The sequence below is a fragment of the Berghia stephanieae genome, chromosome 9 (genome assembly GCF_034508935.2).
Source record: "Berghia stephanieae isolate SIO BIC M18660-M18661 chromosome 9, UCSD_Bste_1.3, whole genome shotgun sequence".
Taxonomy (NCBI): domain Eukaryota; kingdom Metazoa; phylum Mollusca; class Gastropoda; order Nudibranchia; family Aeolidiidae; genus Berghia; species Berghia stephanieae.
Window position 1 is genome coordinate 14,811,854 of NC_088368.1, and position 10,898 is coordinate 14,822,751.

At 36.2% G+C, this 10,898-nt stretch overlaps 1 protein-coding gene across 1 annotated transcript; it reads right to left on the bottom strand.

Annotated features, from left to right (window-relative positions):
• Positions 1-1,008: 1,008 nt before the first annotated feature.
• Positions 1,009-7,226, bottom strand: LOC144979746 (uncharacterized). Its single transcript, XM_078926722.1, has 2 exons — positions 6,971-7,226; positions 1,009-4,768 (listed from the first exon to the last, which is right to left on the bottom strand). Exons 1-2 carry the CDS (start codon positions 7,113-7,115, stop codon positions 4,380-4,382), a joined length of 534 nt encoding a protein of 177 aa, XP_078782848.1. The 5' UTR covers positions 7,116-7,226; the 3' UTR covers positions 1,009-4,379.
• Positions 7,227-10,898: the final 3,672 nt, after the last annotated feature.

Genomic DNA, 10,898 nt, shown 5'->3' on the forward strand with positions numbered 1-10,898 from the left:
CCGCAGTACAGCGACACAAATTGAACTACGGAGAGGTGACTTGCTGAAGGCCGCATAACGCAGTGGATATTCAAACTATATATCTTTCGGGTACAAAGCAAAGACCATACCGCTGAGCCACTGTGCCTCCCCTCTAAATGCAATGGCAACGTAGTTTCCTCGAACATTTTTGCTTGTACTTGTAACGAGGAGTTTTGAGGAAACCGTGCAGGAGTGTCGATTCAAAATTGATATCTGTGTAGCTAGTCTGAAACCATGTAAGGTTTCACATTGACACTGGCACATGTTTTTATGTTTTTAAGGGTTTTACGGCGCTTGCAACACATTAAGGTCATATCAGGGCCAGTAAAAAGGAAGAAAATGGGATAGTAAAATGTTCTAGAATTACAATAAAGCATCCAAGAAAAGGGAAGACAAAGGGGAATTGGTTCAAATAAGAAACAGGTGCAGATTCTAAAAGCACTCTATCAAAGTACTTAGATTGAGATCCTAAAAGTCTCATCCAGACACAAGCACAGGTCCCCGCTAAGAGGAAGACACTCAAATGTTTTACAAATCATAATATATAATATAAAGAAAGCATAATACAGTGCATAACAAAGAGATGATTTACAATGAAAAAAATATAATTTCCCAAAACTAACTATACATTCGACTGTTTCCCTCTCAGCCAGGATCAGGACAAAACCAAGTAATCTCATTCCAAGACAAAGACAGAAAGCATGTTGGAAAACAGATATAAGGGGATAGAAGACACAGTATGTACCCCCCTGCCCACTATGGGAGGTACACTGGCACAGGATCACTGCCAAAAGGCTCTTTAAAATGTGGATACTATATGCGAGGGTTGATTTAAAGTGAAATCTGAATATAATCAATACTCTTCAAGTCATCTCTTTCAAGAGAGAGAGGGTGGGGGATGGGGAGAGAAAAAGAAGAAAAAAACCCCAAAACAAACTAAAAGAAAAAGAAAAGAAATCAAAACAACAACAAACAAACAAAAATATATAAATAAGATCAATATGTAACCAACTGTTTAATTTTTCTTATAAGTACAATATAATGTAATATTTTACATTTTTCTGACTAGATACATATACAGTGAAACCCACATATAAGTATATCAAAATAAGAGAAATATTGGGAGTTTTTCTATATTACAAATAATTTTTAAAAAGGCAAATAAACACTCCCCAAAAACTGGTTTACCATGGATATAACGAACGAGCCAAGGCAGAACAGTAGTCCTTCATTTCAATCAAGCTGAGGCTCTCTCACAGACATATTTTTCTGCCATTCCCCCACCTCTCATCCCTAAACTCTGCTTTTGACCACATTCTTAAAGCCTGATGCCTTTCTTCCGCTCCCACCCCTCAAACACATACACACTTACAAATAATAAAAATAGATACACACAGAAATATCTACAATTTTCTCATGATGATCATCATTGCTCCCTTTCCACTAACTTGAAAAATCAGTCAATCATAATTCAATAATAAAGTTGTCAGATCATTTTAAAATGTGTTTATGCTAATTAAACTAAAATCATAAAAAATGTCCATACTAAATACTTCGTCTGCTACAAGACACAATATGTGATGTTTTCGCACATTTACCTAAAAATAAAAACTAAGCACTCGCAACAAAATGGTGGATGAATGCACTAACTGAAATATTTGTGAGAGGTTGTCTGACACGCCTTGAAAATCAAAAAGATTACATTTTGGGTGTGGCTCATCAAAATCTATGAATCTTGCGAGTTGTTGGATAGGGGCGCTTGTGCAGGCTGAATTGTTATATCAGTCGGAAACAAAGACAAATAATAATATGGTTTTTATATAGTGCCTTACCCTGTACCTTAACAAGCTAAAAGCACTTTAAAGGCAATAAAAATGCTTCTTTTCAATCATCAATTTGTAATACAGTGCAAGCCACTTAATTGGAACATAATTATTATTTGAAAATTGTTCACTAAAATGTGATCAAATTGACGCTTTTCAATATGAAAAAAATTCACTGAGCAAGCTCAGCATCCATGGAATCAAGGGACATGACTTCCAAAACTGTAAGACGTCATACTTTTTGTAATTCACCTTCCCAATGAGTTCAATCCTAGTGCTCGCATTTTTGCAATGTCAGAATTCAAAATGCATATTGAAGGATCGACTTAATACAAGTTCAGCGGGTTAAGTGGCAAGTATTCCATTTAATCAGTGGAAATTATATAGAAAAAATTCTAACACTGGGATATTGATCCAATTCAGCTCCTGTTCTGACAAAACAGGATCTAATCAATTGTAGCTTGTTTGTGTTAAAGTTACCGAAATGATAATTCTATTAAAATAATTAGGAAAAAAATATAGGGTACAGACAGGTGTTTATTATTTCTGTCAATGCCTTACGATGACTCTTGTTAGTTTGTTCCTTCTGTATTTGACACAAGTCACTTGTCTTTGACATTCTTTTAAAAATGTATTTTCCAGTTAAAGGTGAAATACGAAGATAGAAATGTTAATTTCCTCCTGGTCCCATTAGAATCAGAGTTATTGTACATATTATAATCCATTCCAGTACGGTTTCCTTGAACTCCTCGGGGCATGCAAAAACGTTTGAGGAGACTGTACATTGCAATGACGTTTGATTGGGAGGGGGTAGTGTGGCTCAGTGTTATGGTCATTGCTTCGTACCAAAAAGATACACACTTTAAATATCCACCGTGTTATGTGGCTGTCAACAAGGAACCTCTTCCTATTCCTAGCTCAATTTTCAGCGCCTGAGCTGTGGCTTACATCTGGGTTATTCCAGATTTCCCTTTGAATAAACCCTATGACAAATTTCTGTATGAGGTTGAATAAAGGGACCTTTATTATTATTTACTTTATTGATATGCTACAAGATGTGTGTGTGTGTGTGTGTGTGTGTGTGGTTGTGCATGGTGCATGTCATTGAAATTGGAACTAACGGCAAAGTGATAAGAATAAACAGAGAGGTGTCTTTTATGCAAAACGGCTATGGAGTGTGTGAGTTGCTGTCTGTGTCTGTATCTGTATTATACGGCATACATACATCACACACACACACACACATGCAGTGTAGATAGATATGTTTTGTTTGTTTGTTTGTTTTTAAGGGTTTTACGGCACTTGCAACACATTTAGGTTATATCAGCGCCAGTAAAAAGGAAGAAAATGGGATAGTAAAAAGCTCTAGAATAACAATTAAAGCACCAAAGAAAAAGTAAGACATAGGGGAACTGGGAACAAAAGGGATCAGATGTAGATTCCAAGAGCATACCACCAATGTAATTAGTTTGAGATCACCTATAAGTCTCATCCAGACACAAGCACAAAATCCAACAAATGAGAGGAATACACTCAAATGCTTATATCAAACATTCAAAATAACAAATATAATAATACATAACAGAGAGATGATTTACAAGGAAAACATATCATCTCCCAAAACAATAACTATGCATCTGACTGTTTCCCTCCCAGCTAGGACTCCGGCCAGGGCCAGGACAAAACCAAGTAATCTCATTCCAAGACAAAGACAGAAAGCATGTTGGAAAACAGATATAAGGGGATAGAAGAGACATTTGAACGAGTTTGAAGAAAACTTGCCTGAGTGCATCAAATTCAATGCACTCAAATGATTTATTTCTATCAAATAAAGAGTATGATGTAATGTAATTCACATTACATCTATTTTCTTTTTTATAAATATGGCCAGTTACCATAAACACAATTCATGCATAAAGTTCAAATTTGTGACACCCTTTTATTCATAAGGTATTATGTCGGGCCCTTTGAATATAAAATAAAATAATTAAAAAATGTATAAACTTTCAGACTTTTGCTGTGTAAGAAATTGGATTCATTTCCACCATAACTCATAGAAATTGACATAAGTCAAAGTGATACTAGAAGCTGTGGACTGTAAAAAGTAATAATCAAAACGAATATAACAGTTTCAAAAAAGAATAAATTACCAAACATGGAATGATTTAGGCTCAAAATCCTTCTTCAGCCAACAACAACAAAAAAAAAACTATAAAAACATTTATACATTACTAAAAAAAAAAACAAATTGACGACAGAAATTGACCCAATTTTATCATTTTATGCTATAAATTCAATTCCCAACATATGATTCACCCTGACATAATACCACTTTGAGTCGGTGGGTCACATCTAATTACTCACATTGTATAAACTAAAATTGCCTAAAATTAAAATGGTCCTTGAATATCAAAACAAATTGTTTTGGTTGAAAACAACAGTGTCTTCTGTCACTCACAATGACTGAGGCTCATGTTTAAAGCATCAAATATGGAATAAACTATGTGGATTAAATGGTGGAATAAATAATCAACATCAAGAAGGCTCGTTCTCTGTTTCGCCTATGTCATAAGATTGCAAATGATTACCGTCTTTATTTTCATTACTTTCGCAAACAAAACTTGCTGGACTTCCACAGTGTGAATTGTCTTTCTTTTCCATGTCAGAATTGCTATCACTACCGCTATTATCACTTGATATTGCTCCTGAAACAATGGAATCACAATTCTCTAACTGTTCAGTGGATAGGTTACAGGTTCCTTCACCATTACTGCCTTCAACAGTACTAGAACTTCCTTCACCCTGTGATTGCTCTTGTTCTGTGAGTACCTCATGAATTTCGTTTCTTAATCGATTATGGCGCTCCTCCCAACGATCCAAAAAGCCATTGAGTTCATCTATTGTCTTGTTTATTGAAGAGTATTCTGTGGAAGAAAATAATAATAATAATAATAATAATAATAATAATAATAATAATAATAATAATAATAATAATAATAATAATAATAATAATAATAATAATAATATGTCTTACCAATTAAGGGAAATGGCAAATGAACATCATATATCTTTTACAGCTGCCAGACATGTCTGTCAATAACATTGATAAGACACATTGGCAGAAAAATTTTATGCAAAAAAATGCCAAATTAGGCGTGAAAAATACCAAATAATCTGAAAAAATTCCAGTGGTAATTTTTGTGTCCCAAATCAGTTAATATCAAGAGATATTTAACACAAAAGAAAGCAAATAGTGCTCAAATGCCAAATCCATCCTTTTAAAAAAGCAAATGGTATCAATGAAATATAAGTTTTTAACACGTTGAACTGAAAATGTCAAACTGGCAATTCTGCCTTTCTTTTTTCAACCAGTAAGCAACTTTTTAATCAGCAAATCAGGTCATAGTCCAACCAGCCATTAAATATTTCACAACCAACCTACCTGTTAACTTTACTGATCTTCTTTTATATGTTTTCTAACCAAAATTTTGGGGATATTGGTGATAGATGGGGATTTGTTTATTTTGTTGACGAATTCCTAGGCCTCGGTGTTGTTCGCCCCAAAACCGACCACAATTACCATATTCCTGTCTTCCTCATACAAATAAAAATACAATTTATTATCACACTTCCACAAAACTAGTTAATAATGCTCTTTTTGAGATTGAATTGGGGATGAATATTACAATTTGCAATATTCTAATAATAAACTAATAGAAAGATAAACTAATAGAAATGAACCGAAAGAGAAAGAGAGAGAGAGAGAGAGAGAGAGAGAGAGAGAGAGAGAGAGAGAGAGAGAGAGAGAGAGAGAGAGAGAGAGAGAGAGAAGAAGAGAAGAGAGAAGGGGAGGAGAGGGGGGGGGGATTTAAAAGAAATAAAAGGGGGGGGGGGGGGGGTGGATGGGACAGTTATCATTTGCAGCGCTATATTATAGAAAGAATTTTTTTTAATGTGGCAGAGCCAGGACTCACAGCGTCAATCCCGACAAGCCTTATTAGGCAGACGACTTACTCATTCAGCCACGACATCCACATGAATGTCGACGCATATTGTGCATATATTTATATAGATAGTAACTTACCATCCAACGACTGATTTATTGTTGGGTAATTTTATACTTTTATTGATATTTTATATTAACTTCACTTATTTCTGTGTGCAATAAGAAAGTTTCCCTATTTTGAAATGTGGATAAATGTTTAAAAGAGTTTGAATCTGTGTATAATCGTCCGTCGTTATTTTGCCCAACGCCAACAGTGTCTGGCAATAATCGTTCATCGTTATTGACAGACATGTCCGGCCATAATTACAGCGATTTTTTACTCCAATGGTAATAACAATCCCAACTTTCAGGTAACCTCAACAGAATTACGTTAACTCTCCTTTTTCGTCTGACTCTTTCGAAAACAGTGTGGGAACATATTTATTGTTGTTTCAATGTTTTTTGTTGTTTGGCTATTGAGTTGTTGTTGTGAACTGTTTTCATGTTGGGTAACCTGTTGGGTGTCACTGTGAGTTCCAATTCACTGTTATTTATCTTCCCTGAGTTTGTGACGTCACATTGGGTATAAAAACGGGGTTGCATTCATTTCCCAAGCTCTTCTTACAACTTGACTATAGATTGTTGATTGAAATTAGATAATCAAGTGTCCATTCGACTGATGCCTTGAAAAGTGGCATTTTTTAACCGCCCATATATGTCCTTTACATATATATATATATATATATATATATATATATATATATATTATATATATATATATATATATATATATATGGAGAACGCCCACTTCGGTGGATACTTTTTCTTTTCGACTTAAATCGTTACTCTATTACTATTCGTATTTCGTTGATCATCAGGATCCGATCCGCCATCAATTGGTATGTTTTAGTTTTAGAGTAAGATTTTACCGGGACGATTCCCGATGTGCTTTTAGAGTAGAGCATTTTTAACCGCCCATATGTCCTTTACATAATATTATGGAGAACGCCCACTCCGGTGGAGACTTTTCCTTAACTTTTTCCTTTATTTTACATATCGTGAACTAGATTGAGAAATCCGTTCACGACAACAGAAATACTATCTAGCTCGCTAGTAGTAGACATATTCATTGTTTTCTTACCACCAGATATCCCTTCTAGACTGTCAACGTCCTCAGCGTCCGCTGTACTTTGTGAAACCCTGAGTAGAGCTTCCAGAATATCAGGACCTAAGTTGAAACCATTTCCACCATCATCACCGCTTTCTTGATGATTTGAATTAGACATTTGTGGGATGACTGGATCTTTGGTGTTTTTGTCCGACTAGCGACTGGTGTTTTTCTTTATAATTTATTTTTGGTCATGTGAGGAGTGGAAGGAAGAGAAAATGAAAGTAAATGATGGGTAAGGGAGGGAACAATGAAAATTTTTTGGGGAGGGAGTGGGGAGGGGGGGGGGGGGTTCAATGTTTAAAAAAAGGAACTGTGTCTTCAGTCCATCAGTGGACTGAATATACAGCTGTGTATCTTCTATGATGTTTTAGCAAGCATAAAACCATCAAAACAATCTTAGTTTATGAAAAAAAAAATTAAAAATCAATATCAGTAGTTGGAAGTTGGCAAATAGGAGCGAGCGATGATTGATGATGCAAAATTTAGGGGAAATAACTCTGAAATTTTTTACCTTCTATCAAAGACAGCTGATTGATGAGGACAGTGACCATCGAAAGAAAATAAAACAATCCAAGATCCACTTTAAGCATATGGTACTTACTGCCATAGAATGGGGCGCTCTATTTTTGTTGATGATACTGTTCAGAAATACATAGAGGAGTTGATAAAATCTAACAAATGGTTCACTGGGGTGATCATTGGACAGGTAAAAGTAAAATTATCTTCTTAGACTTTAGACTTAGACTGTGTGTCGGTGCTTGTCACATTGTCAGTGCCTTGTTGATGTTGCAATTGTACTAGCTAGATATCTAGAACTTGTACTTGTTGTAGATGTCTATATTATATTCAATAATATTAATATGTTGTATCAGTATCAGATAATTTAAAAATTACGAGATATTTTTTTACTTTTCACCCAGCCCAGGCCCAGAGGAGACTGATGGAGATAACACTCGATTATTTATTCGGACTAATTTCACGCTTCCTCAAACCAATTTCTTCTCGCCATTTAGAAGTGAAGAAAAGTCTTTCATTTTCAATTGTCTATCAGACGTGCTTGGTTCTAGACAGAAAATTTTGAGTTGACACTCCTCGCCTTCCTTTTTTTTTTTTTTTTTTGTTTCTTTATTATATATGAAACTCTGCTTTTTATTTGCCTGCTGGCCTGCTACTTGCCACTTTGCTCTCCATCCTTTGTTTGTTTTGAATGAGAAAGATTTTTTAAGATTTTACAGTCCATAGGAAAGAATGAACAGTCAGATCTGTTCTTTTATTTTATTGTTTTTCGTGAACACCGCTGTAACAATCCTTTGATCTACGTCATCAGGCAACCCATTGTTTCTTTCATCTTTTCCCATTCCCCCTTACTATCCCCCCATCCCCCCGCCCATCTATCTCTCTCTCTCTCTTGTCATAATGTTATCCCTTCCCCTTCCCATCTCAATGTAAAATGAAAACGTTCTGTTGTTTGCAGATACATGTAGGATTGTTTTGTTTTCTCTCTCTCACTAGGCTAGGATTAAAAACCAAGACATCAGGTAATGGGTGTCTAATGCCAAAGTATAGGTTCTCTCTTTGGCCAATTTAGTCACGCATGTGGCAGTCCAGCTATTTACTATGTTCTGCCTATACCACATAATAAGTGGGATTTTGGGGGGTGGGTACGGAAGAAATCAAGGTCATAAGTAACCTTGCACAAGAGCTGTATAGGGAATTGGTTTCTGGGGGTCTTGCAAATACCAAATATTTTATGGAAAGCTCTTTCGAACTCCAAGACGTCTGGTTTGTTTTGCTATCTTGGAACAAACGAAACAGAGATGTCTTGATGTGTGGCCTAGTTGTCTGATTTTGTGACCTGGATGTAAGGTTTTGTGACTTAGATGTATCCTTTTGTGTGTGCAAGCCATGCGGGTAAGTACAGCGATAGCTTGCCAGTTGAGGAAAAAAAAAAAGGAAGAAGCAGCGTATCCGCATTTGAAAAACAAAACAAAAAAAAAACTGAAAAAAACAAAACAACTTAACCTTTTAAAGGCGAATATCAATCTTACTTGGACCAAACATAAAATCTTACCATTTTCATCAAAAGACAAAAAACAAATTACAATTTAAAAACTTGAGCTTTTATATAGAGCAATATCCACCCAACGTGCGCAAAGCGCTTTTTATCAATATTCTTACTGCTCTTATGGTGGAAGCGTTTTTTTTTCTGCGTTAAAAAATAATATAAATGAAGACTATTATTCGAAAAACAAAAAAATCAGTGTCACTGGCAAAGGGTTAATTGCAGTACTCCTGCATCCTGTGAGACTCCTACGGCACTTGCTAATCATAAAAAAGGAAATAGCAGCAATCAACAATACTAAGGTGAAAAAAAAAATAAGAAAAAAAAAAGTGGGTGGGGGGGGGGGGGGAAGAGCAAACCCAGTAGCAATGCAACCTTTTAGCGGCGAAATTCGATCTTTGACCTAACACCAAATCTTCTATCATCAAAAGACAAGTAACGGCAAAACTATTATAGACAATTGAAGTCCGAGTTGCGATAGTCTGACTACTCTCTTGGTGGAAACGCTGTATTCCCCGTTAACAATAATAAAGATAAAAGCAAACTACTATCTAAAAGCAAAAAATTAGCTTCGCTGTTAAGGGGTTAAGAACACCTGCAACTGCAACTGCCAGCATCCTTGAGATGCTCGACGTCACCAAGGTCACCAATCGACACGTCTCCCTCTCGTCGGCATGCACCCCCCCCCCCCCCCTCCACTCTTTCAAGGTGGTGGTGGCGGCGGATAAAAAAGCCCTTTTTCTCTTTCATTCAATCAACTGGTCTGCTGGTGGACCCTAGGCCTCTCTACAAGTCCAAGAAATAATACTCACTTTTTCTCTGCTCCAACGAAAATATCTACCCCCTATCGGTCTAATTATTTGTAGCAGACGACAAATTTCTCAAAACGGTCACGTGACACTATAAAAACAACACAGGAAGTCCATGAAAGCTTATTTACGGCATTTCCTTTGAACCGTGTAAACAACAAAATTTCGTTTTCATTCGACTCAACGGGTCAGATTGGCCGGTATTTTTTTAACGAACTAAAGTTCTGAAAAATCAAAATGTTTCTTAGAAAGCTGAAAGATGCTAGTTTTTGAAACAGAGGTAGGTTTTAAAAAAAAATCTTTATATTTTACGTGAATGCATGCTCAAGGCGAGTTGGACGTGCAGCGGAGGTTGGTCGGCCAAAGGCGAGGCTCTCTAGTAGTAGACATATTCATTGTTTTCTTACCACCAGATATCCCTTCTAAACTGTCAACGTCCTCAGCGTCCGCTGTACTTTGTGAAGCCCTGAGAAGAGCTTCCAGAATATCAGGACCTAAGTTGAAACCATTTCCACCATCATCACCGCTTTCTTGATGATTTGAATTAGACATTTGTGGGATGACTGGATCTTTGGTGTTTTTTGTCCGACTAGCGACTGGTGTTTTTCTTTATAATTTATTTTTGGTCATGTGAAAAGTGAGGAGTGGAAGGAAGAGAAAATGAAAGTAGATTATGGGTAAGGGAGGGAACAATGAAAACTTTTTTGGGGAGGGAGTGGGGAGGGGGGCGGGGGTTCAATGTTTAAAAAAAGGAACTGTGTCTTCAGTCCACCGGAAGAGATTATAATTATACGGGCGAGAAGGCGAGGTGGCCGGCTGATTTAGCACAGCGTAACTGTAACCGGGGTAGGGTGGGTTAGGTGTTCAAGCTCCTTTCTAGGCATATTATTTTCTTTCTTTCTTTCCTTTTTTTATTTTCATTTTTTTTTTCGGTACTCCCTTGGCAAAAAAAATCTTAATTTTCAACTTCAACACGTTGACACCATTCCTAGTGATTTGAGAGGTTTGAACGACATTTAACATTTTT